Raw genomic sequence first — 21,523 nt, 5'->3', positions numbered from 1 at the left:
ATAAAAATAGTAAATGATGTTGAAAAATTCGAATTACTTATTATGCAATAATGGAGAATATGTTGGAGTTTTGGAGATGCTTTGTCTTCTGAATTTCTGTAACATAATGCTTCCTCACTTTCATAAATGCAAGGCTCCTTCCATGGCAAGCTGTATGTAGGGTGTCACTGTTGTCAATGGCTACTTCCCATCCTCTCAGTGAAAATGGTCCAAATGCTCTGTCACAGCACGGCTAATCATCTGTTGGTTCTTGATCATGTCGAAATAAGATCCATTGATCCTTTTGCGTCTGTCACTACGCCCAACAATCGCGAGTTTGAAGCTCGTCACAGCCATTCAATCATTTAATTCTACTCGGAATACCACAGACAAGGTTTAGACTTTCTGGATTCTCATGAAGGTTGCAATAAATTCTAGCTTATACCACGAAGATTCTGATTAAGAAATCTAAGAGATACTCATTCAATCTGATGTAGAACGGAGGTGGTTGTCAGGCACACGTTTATGGATTGAGGAAGGTGATGAGTGACACGGATCATCACCTTATTCATAGTGAAGCACGAATGAACATCTTAGATAGGAACAAGCATGTTTGAATGGAAAACAGAAATAATTGCATTAATTCATCGAGACCTGCAGAGCTCCTCATCCCCAAAATGGAGTTTAGAGACTCATTCCATCAAAGAGTATATAATTCAGATCTAAAATGTCATGAGATACAAAATAAATCTCTAAAAGTTGTTTAAATACAAACTAGTAACCTAGGTTTACAGAAAATGAGTAAACTAAGATGGATAGTGCAGAAATCCACTTATGGGGCCCACTTGGTGTGTGTTGGGGCTAAGACTTAAGCTTCTCACATGTCTGGGCTGTTTCTGGAGTTGAACGCCAGGTTGTAACCTGTTTCTGGCGTTGAAGGCCAGACTGCAACATGGAACTGGCGTTGAACGCCAGTTTACGTCATCTATCTTTGTGCAAAGTATGGACTATTATATATTTCTGGAAAGCCCTGGATGTCTACTTTCCAACCCAATTGAGAGAGCACCGATTGGACTCCTGTAGCTCCAAAAAATCTATTCCAAGTGCAGGGAGGTCAGAATCCAACAGCATCAACAGTCCTTTTTCAGCCTAAATCAGAATTTTGCTCAGCTCCCTCAATTTCAGCCAGAAAATACCTGAAATCACAGAAAAACACACAAACTCATAGTAAAGTCCAGAAATATGATTTTTGCCTAAAAACTAATAAAATTATACTAAAAACTAACTAAAACATACTAAAATCTACATGAAATTACCCCCAAAAAGCGTATAAAATATTCGCTCATCATATCTTCTTGCTAGTTTTGGTCCCCCCCCCCTTATAGTGGCTATCCCTTCTAGAGTAGGAAAATTCATACAAAGGTGAGGAGTGGAGACTACTACAGCAAGTCGATTTAGTATTGTCCAACCTATTAAGGCGTTGTAGGTTGATGCCACATCGATCACTATGTAGTCTATGCTCAAGGTTTTTTATCTTGGGCCTTTCCTAAAGTGGTGTAGAGGGAAATAAATCCTAGAGGTCAGATCGGTGTGTCTCCCATACCGAAGAGGGTATCTGGGTACACCTTTAAATACTTTTCTTCCAGGCCCAACTTATTAAAAGTTGGTTTGAACAGGATGTCTACCGAGTTCCCCTGTTCTACTAAAGTTCTGGGGAAGTTTTTATTGGTGAATATCATTGTGATCACGATAGGGTCATCATGTCTGGGTACTACTCATTGGGTATCCTCTTTTGTGAAGGTAATGCTGGGGAGGTCTGGGGTCTCAGCATCCTCACCGACCTAATAGACTTCTTTAAAGTGTCTCTTGCGGGAGGATTTTGTTACTCCTCTTTTTGTGAATCCTCCGAAAATCATATGGATGTGCCTCTCAGGAGTTCGTGGTGGCTGATCCTAGCATGCCCTGTCTTCTTCATATCTTTTTCTTTTACTCTAATCATCCGACCTGTCTGCTAAATACCTATCCAACCGACCTTCCCTAGCCAATTTCTCGATCTCATTTTTCAAGTCATAGTAATCATTTGTGGAATGGTTGTAGATTTTGTGGTATTCGCAGTATTCGGACCAACTTTCACTTTTTTTATTTTTGATCGGCCTGGGGGTGGAATATTTTCAGTGTGGCAGATCTCTCTGTAAATGTCAACAAGAAAGCGGAGTGTGATATCTTCGAGTTTTGTCCGAGTTGTATTCTTCTTTATTCTTTGATTTCTTTTCTCTACCTCGATCTGGATATTGAATGTGTTGTCTCGGCAAAGGGTCTCTCAACCAAGTAGTTTCGTCCATGTTAATGTATTTTTTGGCTCGCTCTTGTACCTCGTACAAGGTCGGGTGCCTCTTTAATATGGATTAGGAGAAGGGTCCTTCTCTAAGGCCATTGACTAGTCCCATGATGACTGCTTTGGTAGGTAGATTTTGAATCTTTAAGCATGATTTTTTGAATATTTCAATATAAACTCATAGAGATTTCTCGACTTCTTGTTTCACTCCTAAGGGACTTGGCGTATGCTTGACCTTATCCTTTTAGATGGAAAATCGAGTAAGGAAGCTTCTGGCCAAATCGTCGAAGCATGTGACCGATCAAGGTGGTAAACTATCAAACAATTTCATGGCTGCTTTTGTTAACGTGGTCGGGAAGACTTTGCAACGAGTTTCATCCGATGTATCTGCCAAGTACATTCGCCTTTTGAAATTGCTCAAATGATGCCTAGGATTGGTGGTTCCTCATAAAGATCCATGTTCGGGCTCTTAGAGTTTTTAGGAACTTTATCCTGTATGATTTCTTCTATGGATGGATCTTCGCCTATCAGAGGCGTTTCTTCTCGGTCAACTCAGATTCTCATACCCTTAAAGTCAGACTCTAGTTTCAAGAGCCTTTCTTCTAGCTCCCTTCATCGTCGAACTTCTCTTCTCAGGGCTCTTTCATATTCTCGTTGTCGCTCTAGTTCCTGCTCGAGTTGTTCTAGCCAACCTTGATGTTCGTGGACAAGTTCATGATCTCCATGGGATCCCTTGGTGTAGATCCTTCGAGTCAGTGCACTTCTGAGCTTATCCTATATATGTTCCTCCGGATTTAAAGTGTGCACATCTTTGGCCGCACCTCTTCCCCTATCATCTTCTAGCAGTATGACTAACATTCATTTGTAGTTGTGTTGTTCTTCCTCTCGGGCTTCTGAATCGGAAGCTATGTATCCATCTTCTGAGATGTCGTTTGTCATTGTACGGTCTTGATTTCTAGGTCTCCAGCAACGACGTCAATGTTCTGAGGGTTACCTGAAAGCGGATTGCATTGGGCTTGGACGTGAGGTCCAAATGCCTTTGTATGATTTGTCCGATATCTCTTTGCGACTTGGATGTCGTCATCTGACATCTTTGTGAAGTTGGGGGATGGTACCTGCAAGGGACTCTGATGTTTAAGTTAGTAAAGGTTTTAACATGTTTTTAGTAGATTAGGTTTGAATTATAACTGAGGGGTAGGGTATTTATAAATGTAAATATAGAGTCAATAATTAGCAGTGGACTAAAAAATCCAGAGTTGAGGATTTTATTGTTTGAATTTGTCCACTGCTAAATTCCACGGTAATAAATTTATCGGCGGATTTTTTTGGTAATTCTGCTGGTAAATCTGACGATTTTCAGCAACTTTCTTATAGTGTTATGTTGTTTGTATTTGATTTGGAAGAGAAGTAGGAGGTTTCAGTTGAGATGAATAATCACCTCCAAATAACATAGGTTTTGGTTCACTGCAGTACGTAAAATGATATCATTTTTTGTGGATAAAGAGGGACAAATCAACCCCTAACCATTGCCCGTAGAGAGACAAATTGATCCCTAACCATTCTTTATTCGCCAACATATCACTTAACAGTGACTTGGCGTCCACATCAACAACGTTAAGTGTCACTTGGTCTCTTTCGTTAAATTTGGTGAGGGGAGATGACGGAGGGGTTGCCATGACTCACGGAAGACATGGGCAGGAACTGGGATGGATCTATTTTTTCGACAGGAATTATTTTATCCTATTTTGGAATGGACAGTAATCGGATTGGGTGTTTATTCAATTTTGTTATAAATGTGTGTTGTATTAAGAATAACAAAAATGTTATATGTATATAAAAAAGTAGTCACTAAATTAGCTATCATGTAAGTTTAATATATGTGTTGTTTAATTTATTTTTAATATGTATTTTGTATTTTAACATATATTTTATACTAGAAATTGATTTGATTTTTAATATACATAATATAATTATATGTAATAATTTATTAATTAGTGACAAATTCTTAAATATAACTCAAATTCGTGATAAATTAATCATGGACTTGTCAGATTGAAAAATACGAAAAACAATAAAAAAAAACAAATGAAAGTTGACTTATAATTTGAGAGTAGCAAAATTACACTCTCATACTTGTGATACAATAATGATACTTTGTACTTTCAAGATGTAACTAAACTTTGAAGATGAACACTTCCAATCGTAATCTTTTTCCCGTCTTTCGACTTTTCTCTAAAATTGACTAGGTAAAACTAACATCTTTTAAATGTTTATATTTTTTTAATTAATTATTTTTGAACTTGAGCTATTTGATTGAGCTATTTTTTTAATTAATTACCAAAAAGGACACTGGCATATGTGAACATCTTGTTAAACTATTATATAATTTATTTGTCAATCATGTATTTGGTATACTTCTCTCTCTCTCCCCCCCCCCCCTAATAAGTTCATTGCAATTTTTTCGTTTTTTAATGAATTTACGTTATTTTTTATTTTTTTCACTCTTATAAATCCATCACAAAATATTTCAGAGATTTACTTCATCAACTCCAAAAGGACCTATATGTCATACTCTTTCCAATGCAGCATCCAAGTTATGAGTATGATTTTCACATGAAGACATTCACATGAAAACATTTTCATGAAAGTAACCACCATTTTATTAACTATCCAAGTTCCTTCTCGTTTTTCTTCTATTTTTGGAGGATGCAATATGCATAAAGAGCACAATAGTTTCAAAGTAAGTTGGAACTATTATTGCTTGCATTTAATACAGTTCAGTTGAACAGGATATAATTTATACAGCTTAAACTATAACGCTAAATATTCATGTTCTAATCCTACGGAACCAAAAACTTTCATATCATAAACCACCTAAAGAACAGCGCATGGCTCAACCAAAAACGAAAGCAGAGGATCAGAAGAAGCAAAGATGACAAACTAATTGTAACTAAAAGAAGAAAGAAAAAGATAAAACTAATTTTATTGCAGTGCATTATCACTCTGCAGTAGCAACATCTCTGTGATTGCTTTCCCCATTGGTGTCCGGCAAAGTTCCCAAATCGACCCGATCAGAACTTCCTTGATCCTCATGCAAGTTGGAATTGCTATCCACATCAGTGTGTGCAATTTCCTCTTTCTCATTTTGTGATTCCACTGATTCATTTTGAGAACCTTCATCATCATTTTCGCTTGTCGTCTTGCTCCGATCACTGTTCTCATTCTCGTTTTCGTTCTCATTCTTGTTCTCGTTCAGTTCTGCATTGGACGATGCATCTTTCTCATTTATATCAGCATTTGAGCCATCCTGGTTTGCATCAGTGTTGTTCTCTGATTTCGAAGAATCATCCTTGTTTTGATCAGAAGTAGAATCAGAATTGTCTTCGCTAGTGTTTTTGCTCTCGCTCTCATTCTCCACTGCATCTGTCTTGTTTTCTTCGTTTGAGGATTTGTCCTTTTTCTGCTCTGATGTAGTATCAGTGGTAGTGAGTTCCCCTTCTTGGTTTGAATCTTTGTTATCAGATTCTGGTGTTTTGGATGATTGAACATTCTCTTGTGCTTCTTCTTGGACAGAATTGGTGTTGGAATTTTCATTCACAATAGAACTATTGTTAGCACTGTCCTGAAATTCTCCATTTTTTGCATCATTATCAAGAGTTTCTGAGGAAGATTTTGAACTGGAACCGGTCTCATCTGCTGCAGTATCTGAGTTAGCATTGTCGGAATCCGGCAATGATTTTTGCATGCTGGAGTCCTCTACCTTGGAGTCTGAGTTTTCTGATGTTTCGTTATGTTTCTCAGTGGTGAAAGATGTGTCAGTCTCATCTGTAGACTCATTCTTGAAGTTATGCCGAACTTCTTGTTGCTCGCCTGATTCCGAAATAGAACTCTTCTGGGAATCATTCTCTGTATTTGCCTCATTCTCGCCATCATTTTCTTGGCTGTCTGTTGTCACAGTGGAATCAGTCACTTCGGTATTTTCAGAGCCACTTTTCTCAGACCCCGACTCAAATTCATTGTTTTCCCTTTTGTCAAATTTTTCTGCCTTGTTAGAAGTTTCATCAAAGACATCTTCTGACTTATGGTCTACAGCACTCGAGGCATTATCTCCAGCATATTGTTGTTCTCTACGCTCCTCCTCTTCTTTCATGCCTCCATCTTGAACCAGATTTTCAGATGAAGTCTCTTCCTGAATCTTATTATCATGCTCTTCTTTCTCGGCTTCAATTTCATTTCTCTCCTCCTTTTCTTTACCATCTTGCTCATTATTCTGCTCAAGTTCATTCACTTCTGTTTCACTCTGGTTGATTGCTTCGTTCCCGTTATCTTCTGTCTCTTCATTCTCTTGTACACCCTTCTCTATAGTTTCTCCGCTTTCTTTGTTCTCCTCCGTGTCATTTTTATCATCCTCTCCATGCTCCCTCTCCGTATTGTCCTCCTCCATATTATGCTGCACACTTTCCATGTGAGTCCCGTCGTTTTCAGAACTCTCTTCATTCTCTTTGTCCACTGAATCCTGTCCATTCTCTGAATTGTCTTCACTGCTACTTATCTCATTCTTTTGCATCAGGGCTTCATCTTCCACACCGTTAACACCATCCAGTTTGGTTTGCTCCTCATGCTTGTTTTCTTCCTCCTCGTCATCCTCCTCCTTGTGCCTCGCATCGATCACTGAAGTTTCCTCCACACGAGGACGGGGATCCTTCCTCCCTAATTTCAAATCACTACTGATTTTTTGGTTTTCACCTTTGGATCCTTTATTCTCATGGGAATGTTTGATTTGGTAAACCAACCAGATACAAATGCCAAGCAAGAGGATTAGTTGTAGAGCATGCTTCACCTTGAAGCCTTTCGATCTTTGATTCCTCCGAGGAGATAATCTGAACATGCCGAATTTCTCAGTCTCCAAAATTTTCACTTCTTTAAAATATACCTGTCCATATGAAGATTAACTTCTATCAGAGACTCTGCAATACAACACTAGTGGCCTGCTCAAGATAACTGATAACAAACAAATGAATAAAAAGACAAAAGAAAAAAAAACTGAAAACTGAAAAATGCATATCCAAAATGGTTTGATCAAGATACTAATGTCTATTGCTATTTTCCTATATAAAGCAGTTGTAGAAGAAAAACAGTGTTGATCACAATTCATATTTCTCATTAGCACCCTACTCAAACTGCTTATATATTTCCAATTAAACAACAGATTAAATTCCACTAAATCATAAATTTAAATACTATAGTTATAATTCTTAAAGGAAAAGTCTAGGGGCAAGCAACTTTATTAAATTTTGGCCAGGATGTAACCAGTAAGAGAAAAATGAGTAATTCCACACTATTGGATAAAATCTCATACCATTAAAAACATTATTGATGGTTACTTGATAGCTACAGATCACAAAGGTTGCTGGCCCCCAACACTCCTCATTTTTTAAAACCAAAGAAATTAAATCACTAGACACATAGTGCCTAGAATACTCTACACATTATTAAAGTTATAATAAAATCAAGATCATATTTACACCCTACTTATTACTAAGCAACAGAACAAGTATCTAGATAGTATTCAGTAAACAAGAATAATACAAATTCATATTATAGTAATTCTGAATCAAACAAACAACACGAAATACGGGTGTTCCCTTATACAAACCCAGATCAAGGATTGACCAGAACATAAATAATCAAATACTGAAACAGAGCATGTTCAAGGAAAATTCACACACATCAAACACAGATCCAGGCTTAAATCCTAAACAACTCAATTAAACAAGCAATTCAACTACCCCAAAAATTGAAGAGAAGTTTCCAGAAACAAAAAAGAAAAGAAAGCAATTGCATCAATAACATCACATACCCGTATCAAATTGTACCCACAGGTTGTGCAAGATACTCAAAATTCACAACGAAGAAATGTCTTTTTCTGCAGTGGTGATGAAAGGTAACAAATTTTCTCTCTCAAAATGGACAATGCTCACAACGTACAACACGTGATCTTGATTAATCTGCAATACTGAGAAATATGGGAAGGATATGACAAAAATAATAACAAAAAAAAAAAAAAAACTGTGAATGGATAGAAGTTACAGAAACTGGGTTTAGTGAGAAATAGTTGTGGATCTGAATATCCTTTTTCGATTAAGAATATATATGGAAACAAGCAGAACTGCAGAAGTAAGAATAATTTTACTGAAAATTTTTCTGGCACCACTCGGTTTATTTATGGCATGTGATTGTGTTTTGTGAACAGATCTCAAACACTATTAATTTGATGTGTTCTTTTCTTTAACTGTTTTGTCAATCTAGCTATTATTATTATTATTATTATTATTATTATTATTATTATTATTATTATTATTATTATTATTATTAGTTATGGATATTAATAGATAATAATATATTTATAAGGAAAAGTATATGAATCAACTCCAAATCAGCCAAGAATGAAATAAATTAATTAATTATAAATATAGTAATTAATTTTATTTATTTTTAATTTAAAATATGAGTTATTAAATGTTTCACCACATTTAAATTAGGAAGAGATATCTTCAGTATCATTACAGTGAATTATGGAAACTGATTTAATTAGCTTCTGTCTCTTTACTCTCTTTCCCTCTCCAAATATCTAAAATATGATAAATCAGAAAATAGATTAAGAACCATCCAATTTACAAAAAAAAAAACATCTTAATGCACATAAACACCATCTACATAGAAATTTTAGATTTATCCATAAGTATTTGGCTGATTTTTTGCTAGAACTATATTGATTTTCTAGCATTATTGATTTTGTACATTTTTTTTAACTAGATTTATAAATTTAAATAATATTTTAAACAGTGTATTTAAAAATTAATTATTTTATTAATGAAATAATATAATTATCTTTATAAATTTATTTTTATTTTTTACGTTAAAATGTATAAAAAATTCTATTTATAAATGTAACAATATTTTAACTAAGAAATTTTTAATTCAAATTTTTGAAATAATAATATTTTACATTATATGTAATAAAAGATATTTTACGAAAAAAACTCAAGTGATCAAACAATTCGTATTCCAATATTGTATAAACCTAATTATTATTATTATTATTATTATTATTATCTTTTTCGAGCTTACCCTAGTTAGAAGAAATAGGAAAAATGGTAAAAGCAAAAACAACCTGGTGTGAGCGAGAATCGTTGAGGCGCAACGTGGAACGGTGGAAGGAGTAGACTATCATTTGATTTTAAAAAATTTAATTGGTGACAAAATGACTTAAAAAATAAAGAAATGATAATTAATTTTTTAAAAGTAATCTTAATTTAATAAAAATATAATTCTCTTTGGCATTCATGTAAAAATGAATTGAAAAAATAAATTTACTCAAGAGATGAAAATATCTATTTTCTAAATACTAAATAGTCTTACAAAAATCATATGTTATCAAATTAAAATTATTTTATAAGACTAAAATATTCTTTCTTTCTTTTTTATTTAAATAATAGTTTAACTTGGGAGAAGAAATCAATAGATATCGCCATCAATTCTTGGATCAAGACAAAAACGTGGCACCCCGTAAATCTCATTCGTTGATGGTGTCGGTTAAGCTCTATTGCCGTCCGATGCATCAAACCCTCCCCTAAACCCTTGCTTAACGAAAAAGAGAGAGAAGAAAACCGTACTTCGGAAAATGGAGGGAAAAAACTTTATACAATCAGAACCAGTCAACCACTAGCCTCTCAACTCACTCTGCTCCTAAAAATGGATTTTTTTTTTTTTATTTAAACTAGTGGACAAGTCCATGCCAGGAGTTTGCACTATTAGTTTGAATTTAGAAGGTTGAAACCGAAAGACAAAAATTAAAACATAAAGATACTAAAAAATAATACAAAGATTAAATTAAATTTTTATATTTTATTTGATACAAAGTGTGTATGATTAAATTATGTTTTAATGTTTTGATTAATTTAAAATAAGTATAAAAATTAAAACAAATATAATTATCTAAACGAGGAGTGCTAGGGAATCAGCAGAAATTGTGATATATAGTCATTATAAGTGTGTTTAACGGTGAAAAATTACATCCAATAATGTAAGATTATTCATTTTAAATAGTTTCAAATTTCAAATTATTAACTGAGCTGTATAGGTGCTGCTGGCGGTGTGTGTGGAGATCCATTTTTGAGGTTAGTTTTTCCAGCTTGATGACTTTCATGAGTGCCGTTGAACACTGGATCTTCTTGTCTTGATTCATGTGGCGGAGGGTGCTGTCGGAATAACCGTATCCTTCTAGCAAGCGGGACATGGTCATCATCATCAGATTCCGAGACTACCAATGGTGCAGCAGTGTTTTCTGAGACACTTTCTTTTGGAATTTCTTTTCTGATTCTTCGTCTAGATCGGCTCCTACTGACAATCACCTTTCTCCTCGTACCAGTCTTGGATTGCTGTGATGTAAATTCATGCATATCATCATTTAAATTAACAAACAAAGAAAACCCTATTAAAGTGAACAACCAAATCATACTAAGGTGTAAACCCAAAAATATAACAAAGTGAACATTCAATTCAAATCATCACATAAGCTATGATACAGAAAGCAGACCACCTTATCCGTCTCCTTGTATCTTGGCTGAGATGTAGTCTTGCCTTCAGTAGACGGAAATTGGTCAGTGTCCTTGCATGGCCTTCTGCACCCTCCTTTCTTGTTAACTGCCTTACTCGAAGGCTGCTTCTTGTGTCTTTTCATTGAATTGTTGACTAGGCAACCCTGTGTTCAACATGGGACAACAAATACATGGAAAAAATCTAATGTGAACTTCCAGTAATTTGGGAAACATAACAACCTCACAATCGTTCATAAAAACTAACCATCTATGGCCACACTATATTTTACATCCAAAACCCAACTATAGTGAACATCCTTCAGCAAGGTAATTAATCAACTAGGCAGCACCATCAAGCAATTCTTTCATATATAAAAAGTCATCCAAATAAATTAATCATAATTTATCTATCCAATTCAGGTTAGAACCTAATCTGAGCATCCTAAATCATCCTGTTTAAGTAACAAACTTTCAACATAGAAACATGTAAATATCAAACAAGCTTTCAACATAGAAACATGTAAATATCATGCACGGTCATTGATTCTAGCCCTCGTAACCGTTCTTTTATGAACTTCATATATCAAAACAAGCCATACAACCACATAATGAAGCCTCAATTACAATTTTGTTATCGCAAAATCTATGATAACGATCAACCATCACAACACATAAATAAGGATCCAATTAATTGAGCTAACGATCTTGCATAAGGAGAGCAAATCACCTTTTCTGCGTTCCTATAGGTTGGATGAGGTGAAGTCTTCCCTTTGGTAGACGGTGATTCGTCAGTGTCGTTGCGGGTCCTTTTACACCTTTTCCCCTCGTTAACAGCTTTACTCGAACATTGTTTTCTCTGCTTTCTCTTGGTCCTTACATTTGTTACTATGCAACCCTGTGTGTTCAACATTTGGTCAAAAACAAGATTCCAATCACTCACCGTGGACCGCCCATTGCATTTCTTTGTTCAACTAGATTTTATAAAATGCATTAATAGAGATTGAACCTGTGAGATGACGTAGTCGGTCTTCTTATCAAGCTCATTCGCAGTCCACTCAACAATCCAGGGTTCGGAAACTCGACATGCATGCAATGGACCATGTTTCAAGCGCTAAAAGTACAAAACCTATAGAGAAATAACTTAAATTTTAGGAATTACACATACGGTGGTACATTGGCTACAAATTAAATTAATTTATTGCATTACCAGCAGCACGAACATGCACCCGCCGCAAGTTTCCCTGTTCTCATCTTGGAATTTCCGTATCGCATCCCGCAGCCACTTCAATATGTGATAAGGCCAATGAAACCGTCTAGGGTTCGACACATCTAATATTGGCGGGAGGTGCCACAGAGAAATTGTTTGCTGGCTTGTGGGGTTCAGAAACATCTTCAAAACAACCATGATAAAGTATCTTCTAAACCTCATCCTCTATTGCTCAGTCTCCATTGGACAAGCAAAGACAAACTCACGGAGTTGGCTTGTTGTTTTCTTCTGAAACTCCGCCTTAATTGCCAGATGCGATGGATTTTTCTTCTGCAAATCTGGGATTGGGTCGCCTGCGAGGAACGGAACAGTTTGCCACAATCAGTAAGTGTCAACAACAGAGAAAGTAAACCAGGCAGAGAAATTTTTACATCCTACATAACTAACACTAACCATGAGAAGGTATGCCGAATACACTGCCAATAAGTTTGGCACTAATGCGAATGTTCCCTGCGTCCACCATGAGCGTGTTTGTGTCAACGTCATACGCCCTGGCTAGTTAGAGCATGATGCTCTGTTTTACGTGCCATTGTGGTACGCGACGGAGGAAACCGAATCCTATGGCCTCAATCTCGTCCAACTTAGCTCGCTCATGATGTCGTTCCAGGTGGGTAAATAAGTTATTGATGTAGCAAGGTGAGCACCGAGTCTCTACTAGTTTCTGTTGAGCAAAACCAAAAAAAGATCAGAATAACGTTTTAAAAAAAAATATGTTGATTTAGTGATGTAATTTGTTTGCTACATTTTTACCCATCTGAGTTTCAGGTCAGCCGGTATACAGATTGATTCCTTCCAGCAGCGTGGTAATCTGCTCACGCAATAGTCCCCCTGAAACCTTTCAGTGTATCTTCTATGCTATGGAAGATAAACAAATATCAAAGCTCAAAACTTCCCATTAGTAACCATCTATAACTAGGATGATAAACTAATTCATGAACACATAAATCAGTTATTTCACACTATAACTGACCATCCACACACTTAACTAACAATCAAAATAACTATGGGTCATGTCTATCAATCAAACCAACTATCGAATTCCCTATCACAAGGGGTACCCAAACAGCTTTGAAATATCATTAACAAACAAAGACCAGCCGCACACCCGTCAACTACAAGCATAACACTCATCAATGAAAACTACTTTCATACAATTCATCGACTAGATAGGTCCAGATATTGTTTTATTCCTTCACCAGAGGGCATGTCAATAAATGATTCAAAAAAAAGATATTCACTTCAGGCGACTCCCACATGAGCATATAGAATTGGAATTTTTTTAAAAAAACCAGCAAAAATCATACAAAAACCAAAAGACAAAATAAGCGTGTACATTATAAACTGTTGTATGACATAATAAACAAGACCGTTTAGAAATTATAAGATGCACTAAGGACACATTTATGGTTTCAGTCCTCTTGCTAGCACATGATTCAGCGACATCAATTAACTGTTGATCAATATGATGGAACAAAGATGATAGATACAAGTTTCAGGTGGAATCTAAAAAAGCTGTCAAACAACGCAACGAATACAAACACATAGAGAACGGACACCGTGATATCAGGTTGTATAAACCAACATGCATGTTGTGAAAATTAGTATATAAGGAAAACTAAACAAAGGTGATTCACCTAATAGTAGGTTAGCACGCTTGAATTGTTGAGAGCTTGAAGTTGAGACAGTGTGGTTGTTTTCCGGTTCCTGAGGCACCAAAAAAAAAATTAATATAGTGTATTTATCCGGCTCCTGTACCCGGAAGCAGTATATAAATAGATTACACGAAAAAAAGTCAAGCTTGTTTTCCACAAAACAGCATGATACAAAGAAGCATCGCAAAGCCACCAACACATTCTTTTGTCCATATAGCAGGTATTACCTTGTTAAAGCATACTAAATTCAATTTAGTCTCTCATGTTTAAAAATCACGGGATCCAGGCTTGAGAATAAGGGATGTTTACCAGATTCCAAGCAGAAGAGTGCATGTGAATGAAGGGAAAGAGAGGCTTGCAAGAAGGGGAAAGGTATGCCGTGAATATGCAAATTCTATGTTCACAGCTAGAAAGATGGCATTAGCATATGAGAGGCTATTCCTATGCATTAAAAAGGATACATTTTGTTCCTATCCTTGACCAACTTAGATTAGATAGATACTATTCTTTTTTATTTACATTTGTTGTTTTTTTTCTCTTAATGCTTCTTTCATTCAGTATTATATGATCACAGTACAAATTCAAAAATGTATCAATTCATATATAGTTCTCATAACTGTAACATCTTGTATCACACTATGGCATCCATCTTGGAATACATAACTTCTGTATGATGAGTATTTTGCAGCCAATAAAAAAGAAGCAACAATAGTTTCAGCAATCAAGAAGAGAACTGGCAGCTCATACACATTAAAAGTGGCACCTTCACTTATACATAAAACTCAATGAAACCTTTATTTTGTTTCACTTTTTAAAATTTTGCTGCGAAAGCCGCATGCCAGGGGTACTTCTTCATTAGGCTTCTAAGGATTCTAAAACAGTCACTCAGATTTTGGTTTCTGCTGCGACCTTAGCAACTAACAAAAGAAAATTAACCAGAATTTGAGGTAATAGCAAAAGGAATTGAAATAGTAAAAGCCAAAAGGTCTTGCTGAAAGTCATAAAATCAATGAAGCTTGTCCTTTTGCTCTTACCAAGAAACAATAGGCCCTAAAAATTACAACCATGGTTTATTTACAAATTTATTTTATTATTATTACAAAGCAATATCATAAAGAGCTGGTAATTATTTAGTTACAATGTCAAGAGAAAGATTTTTTTTATCAATCAAAATTCAACTCAATAGCAAAATTTCAAGACTAACCATCCAATATCATACTAAACTAACCATCCGAGATAATATCAACGCAGAGTCAACCATGGTCAAGCAACAAAACGTCAAATTAGATGCACATGGTCCACACAGATACAGTCAAAAAAGGGAAAAAATAAATTTAAAATGATATGAAATCAAAACGAACCAGCTTTTCAGTTCTTTCCCGCGCTAAAGTTAAATCATCATGAATTACAATAACGTAAATGAACTGCCTACCACACAGTCTCCGGGATGCTACCATCGCACCCATAGCTTTCCCATCATGGTTAATCACTCATATATTCAACAATATCTATCTCTAACACTACATGCAACAGCTATAACCGTTTGAAAGATGAACAACTAAAGATACTTACACTCGATGGTTAGCATATTCAGCTGATGATGTTACATGTTTCCCCTGTGAAGAGCACGCCGCTGGTTTCCTCGGATCGGATGCTCAGTTGACCGGCGACGGGGGTGCCCACACGAGTGCAACGGCACAAATGCTTCTTTCGGGGGTGCGCCCTCCTCTGCCTTCAGCTCTGACCGGAGGCGCACCGCGGACGGAATCCGGGTTCGGGACGGCGGGATGTTCAGCGTCCTCGATCCCTTCGGCTCTGATCAGAGGCGGAGCACAGACTTTCTCCCGCGATCACGGCGTCGTGTACGCGACGGTCTTGGGTGCGGTTCAACAACCTGTTCGCCTACCGTGTTGTCGTTTCCGGAGTTGAGGGGTCTTCCTAGACAAACGGCGCTGAGGGTCTTTCTTCAACAATTGAAAGGGTTTTGGAATAGGGGGTAAAAGGGCCTCAATTTACTGTATTAGGATTTGAGGGGAAAAAATATAATTTCCTAAAATTTTGTGGTATGGTTAACTAAACATCTTAAAAAAATTAGGGTTATTAATGGGTTAATTTACATTGTTAAACTAAATTAGGATTTTTAAATGATCCATTGTAGCCATTATACACATATCTCATTGTTTCTCTAGCATTATCTTTAAAAAATGTTTAAAGTTTTAGTCTTTGTCTTTAAAAATTTTAATTTTTTGTTTTTCTATTTTTTAAAAGTATTAAATTGGATTAAAATTTTAATTTTAATTTTTAGACATTAAATATAATATTAAATTTTAATTTTTTAATTTTAATTTCGTATTCCATATCAAACACAATCTTAATAATAACAAAAAATAAAGTTGAATAATAATATTTATAAATAACAATTAATTTTTTAATAATAATATTTATAATTATAAACCATAGTTGAATGTTTTATAATTAATAAAAATTTATATTTTTCATCTGTATCACACATAAAAAGTAATAAATTCACTTTATTTATTTAAGTATAAAATTAATGATTTCATCATTAAGTAATTAGCAAAGTAGTAATAATAAAATAGTATACACCTACTTAAAATGTGAAAAAGTTATGTCCAATAATGCAAGGAGAGAGAAACAAATGTTTGAATGTCAAATATGGGTGATGCTATGGTGCTAAAAGTAATTTTCTTCGGTACATGTTGAAATGGCATGAAAGAATGAAGTGGTATGAAAGAACCATAGACGCATGATTCATCTATAGCCATAATCGGGAATAACAACTGACACAAAACAGATGGGTGTCAATCATCCAGTCAGTTAAAAAAATAATTAGTGATGTTTGCAGGATAAATTAATACATGATTAAAAAATTAATTAATTGTTAAGAGAGAGAATTTTTTTTTTAGTGTCTCGACCCAAAAAATGTTCTTTTGAACATAAAATTTAAATTGGAACATAAAATATTATTATAGTAATAATAAATAATAACAATATAAAATCCAAGAGAATAAATAATGATAATATTAGTAATAATAATTATAATCTTATATATATATATAAAAAGAGAACTATGATATGGAGATACAGTAGTTCACGTTTCAATCCCCTTCTTTTATATAAATTGAAAAAATCTAATTTTCTCTATCTTAAAAACTCATAACACAAGAGTTAGTTCTTAATCTCAAATCCTAGAATTTAAATCCTAAATAACATAATTATCATAATCAAATTGGTTATTAATCTAATTATATGACTGGATTACTGGATTATTGGTTTAATCAATGGGTCACTAATTTACCCAATTAATCAATTATAATTAAATAAAAATATAAAATTATAAAAATAAATTAAAATTAAAAGTTAAAATTTAAAATATATGTCTTCACAAATATATTAATAACGTTATGTCAATAAAAATAATTATTTTATATATTTAATCGTATAAATGATTAGGACATATTTAAAACTAATTTCTATTCAAGATATCTGTGTAATTTTAATCTCCAATCAATTTATTAACATAAATTATCCTTACTTTTAAATTCAATATATATTTTTTTAGTTTTGTTTTCTCATAAATTTATTATTCTTTTAAACTTTTAATGATTCATTAATTACTTTATAGTTACTGAGCTCTTCAAATTTTTTATAAAAAATAAGAGATCAAAATCATTAAATTACAAAATACTAACAAAAATTAATTTTTCTTTTTAATTCCTGAATATAATTTAATTTTACTTAGATAGCATATTTAATACAAAAAAATCATACCAGATAATAATATTTTAAAACCTGAATATAATTTTATTCATTATTAACATGAAAAGTTAAAATTTAAAAATAAAAAATATTATTATTAGCATGAACAATAACAATGCAATATTCAAAATTAAATATATCAAGCTTTAATTATTATTATTAATGTCACAAATTAAATATTCAACAAAAAATATAAAAATATAATTTTTTTATTAATGTGAACTAAATAATATTAAACACCAAAAATAGATTTTTTTAATTATCAACATAAAAAAATCTAAACAGATTAGACATATTTTAATATCACATTAGACATACACATCATTAATATCACATAAAAAAATAAAATATGTGAGCGACACAAAAAATGACCATCACCAACAAAAAAAAAAAAAATCCAAACGCATAAGGTTGTCTGTAAAGAAAGGTTTAATTGAAGAGTTGAGAATTGAGATAATTACATATGCCTAATGTGATATTAACAAAGCAGTGAAAACATCAATTACTCCAAACGTAGACATAGACACATCAATATTAAAAAATTTGAAGAGCTTAGTAAAATACAAAGTAATTAATAAATCATTAAAATTTTAAAAGAATAGTAAATTTATGAAAAAATAAAACTAAACAAATATATATATATATTAAATTTAAAAATAAAGATAATTTATGTTAATAAATTGATTGGAGATTAAAATTATACAATATCTTAAATAGAAATTAATTTTAAACATGTCCTAATCATTCATACGATTATATATATATAAAATAATTATTTTTATCGACGTAGCGCTATTAATATACTTGTAAAGATATACATTTTAAATTTTAACTTTTGATTTTAATTAATTTTTATAATTTTATATTTTTATTTAATTATGACTGAATTAACCGATTGAATCAATAATTTATCAGTTAAACCAATAATTCGGTGAATTGGTTATATGATCGAATCAATTACTAATTTGGTTCTGATAATTATGTTATTTAAAATTTAAGTTTTAGAGTTTAAGATTAAAAATTAATTTATGTGTTATGAGTTTTTGAGATAGAGAAAATTAGATTTTCCAATTTATATGAAAGAATGTGATTTAAACTTAAAAAAGTGTGTCATTGGAAACTACTGTGTCTCCATATCGTAGTTGTCTTTATATATATATATATATATATATATATATATATATATATATATATATATATATTATTACTATTATTATCATTACTTATTCTCTTTATTCACTACAAGAAAATCAGCAGATAGCGGCAGATATTTAGCAGCGGTTTTTCTCAACCGCTGTTAAATAGAATCTGCAGCGGTTCTTGTGGCAGTTTTAGGAGACGCTACCAAATGATCTCATTTTGTAGTGGTTTTTTGGTAACCGCTGCGAAATGTACCCATTATGTGCTACCAAATAATTTCATTTTGCAGTGATTTTTCTGTAACCACCGCAAAATGTACAGTTGTTGAATACATTGATACTCATTTCGCAGCGGTTTTTTTCTAACCGCTGTAAAATTATTTTTAACTTGATTTTTTTTTTTGTATAAACATTATTGCCTTCTAAAAACTATTCTAGTCCTCGCTATTTTTTAACTGAAAAAACATGTTTCAAATACTGTAACTTAATGCATTAAATAAATTTTCATTTTTGTGTTACATAAAAAATAATTCATTAATTAAAAAATATTTATAAATGAATAACTAAAAATAAATTAACGAATCAGGTTTTCTCTTGTACTATCAGCCATTTTGAGTTTGTATTCAACCATATATGATAACATAAAAATCAAGTGAACGTTCGAATTCATAAACTCAAAACAAAGTTCAGTGGAGCATAAAAATCAGAATTACTAAAGTAGACAAATAAGTTTTGAGTCAAAAAATTTCTCATCAACATCGTATTGACCTGGCCAGAAATACTCTGTTAGAAATTCGCTGTAGTGACGTGATTATAGATCTGATAAGTCATCTCCAAACTATGGCAACTTGTTCAGATCAAAACCCCTTTTTGCAGCATATACGACATCTTCTCTATGTTGGGTGTTTAAAGTTTTATTGTCTTCTGGAACCTTATTGAGCTCAACATCCTTGGAGATGTCATATCCACCAGAGAAGATAGCATCTAAATCATCTTCTGAATCAGTGTCTGCTCCATCTAGAGTGTCAGCAACTATTTCGCTTGAATATTCAGCTAACATTTAATATATGAACATGCAACCAACAACACATAAATCTACTAAAAAGATACTGATAACTTCCAGGTCATTACCTAGTTATTAAGGAAAAAAATTGTGGAATTATGGAAAGAGGACTTTCAAAATTAACAAATACAAAATTAACTATTACCATCTCCTTCATCGGTAGTTTGGACATATTTCATGGAAAGAAGCTCTCTAATAGCACGTTCTATATACTTCAATTCCTCTGTTGAAACAATCTCCAACTCAACACCATGCGAGTTATTAAAGCGCATCTGCACCATAATAAAATGTATAGTTGATGGTCTTTTTTGTAAAGCATATTGTGTCTCTGTAATTCACTTTCTATGCTAGAAATTTATTTAACCTTTAATTCAGCAAGTATGTCTTCAGATGTCCTACAAACTACAAATGTCACAAAAACATAGCCAAATTTCTCCTTGTACCTTAATCCCCATTTATTAAGTTCCTACAAATTTTAGCATGAACGTAACAACTATCATTGGTTAAATGTTGTACGCATATATCAAAGTAAAATACTTATTAATCAAATAATGTTTAACACAAGTGTTTAAGGGTACGACTAATGAACAGACCTGCATAGTAGCTTCGTTCACCATTTCCAAGTATTCATTAGAACAAGATCGTCCTGATATAGCCTCCAACCAAGACCTAACATTCAACTTACGGTACCATATGTCTCTGACAACCGTAATTGCATGTTCCAATGAAGAGAATGGAGAGGCCATAGCCATTTCGTTAGCGAATATTGTGCCTGCACAGTATGATGAGAAATCCTCCATTTTCATTACTCCTGTTACAACACCATTTTATATTAAATAAATTTGTCAATGATAATAATATCGTAATTTGGTGCACGAAATTGTGATCAATACTTTTCACAAATCAAATAATCCTCGGTAATGAATCCAAAAACTTGGTGTTCAATACCATGGCATAAACACAACTTCGCACAACTAACCAGCAAGTGTACTGGGTTGTCCAAGTAATAAACCTTACGCGAGTAAGGGTCGATCCCACAGAGATTGTTGGTATGAAGCAAGCTATGGTCACCTTGTAAATCTTAGTCAGGCAAACTCAAATGGGTATGGTGATATGCAAATAAAACATAAAGATAAAGATAGAGATACTTATGTAATTCATTGGTAGGAATTTCAGATAAGCGTATGAAGATGCTTGTCCCTTCCGTCTCTCTGCTTTCCTACTGTCTTCATCCAATCCTTCTTACTCCTTTCCATGGCAAGCTTATGCAAGGGTTTCACCGTTGTCAGTGGCTACCTCCCATCCTCTCAGTGGAAATGTTCAACGCACCCTGTCACGGCACGGCTATCCATCTGTCGGTTCTCGATCAGGCCGGAATAGAATCCAGTGATTCTTTTGCGTCTGTCACTAACGCCCCGCCCTCAGGAGTTTGAAGCACGTCACAGTCATTCAATCATTGAATCCTACTCAGAATACCACAGACAAGGTTAGACCTTTCGGATTCTCTTGAATGCCGCCATCAGTTCTAGCCTATACCACGAAGATTCCGGTTAAAGAATCCAAGAGATATCCACCCAATCTAAGGTAGAACGGAGGTGGTTGTCAGGCATACGTTCATAGATGAGAATGATGATGAGTGTCACGGATCATCACATTCATCAAGTTGAAGAACAAGTGATATCTTGGAACAAGAACAAGCGGAATTGAA

The 21,523-nt window shown here is 33.7% G+C and overlaps 2 protein-coding genes across 2 annotated transcripts; both read right to left on the bottom strand.

Annotated features, from left to right (window-relative positions):
* Positions 1-5,047: 5,047 nt before the first annotated feature.
* Positions 5,048-8,604, bottom strand: LOC112800878 (uncharacterized). Its single transcript, XM_025843325.3, has 2 exons — positions 8,175-8,604; positions 5,048-7,247 (listed from the first exon to the last, which is right to left on the bottom strand). The coding sequence occupies exon 2, from the start codon at positions 7,200-7,202 to the stop codon at positions 5,313-5,315; it is 1,890 nt and encodes a 629-aa protein (XP_025699110.1). The 5' UTR covers positions 7,203-7,247; positions 8,175-8,604; the 3' UTR covers positions 5,048-5,312.
* A 10,986-nt stretch (positions 8,605-19,590) lies between these two features.
* On the bottom strand, positions 19,591-20,621 carry LOC112707446 (uric acid degradation bifunctional protein TTL-like). The gene is made up of 4 exons (XM_025759219.1): positions 20,409-20,621; positions 20,180-20,281; positions 19,961-20,087; positions 19,591-19,805 (listed from the first exon to the last, which is right to left on the bottom strand). Exons 1-4 carry the CDS (start codon positions 20,619-20,621, stop codon positions 19,591-19,593), a joined length of 657 nt encoding a protein of 218 aa, XP_025615004.1.
* Positions 20,622-21,523: the final 902 nt, after the last annotated feature.

This window comes from Arachis hypogaea, chromosome 1 (genome assembly GCF_003086295.3).
Source record: "Arachis hypogaea cultivar Tifrunner chromosome 1, arahy.Tifrunner.gnm2.J5K5, whole genome shotgun sequence".
Taxonomy (NCBI): domain Eukaryota; kingdom Viridiplantae; phylum Streptophyta; class Magnoliopsida; order Fabales; family Fabaceae; genus Arachis; species Arachis hypogaea.
This window is presented reverse-complemented; position numbering and strand designations above follow the sequence as displayed.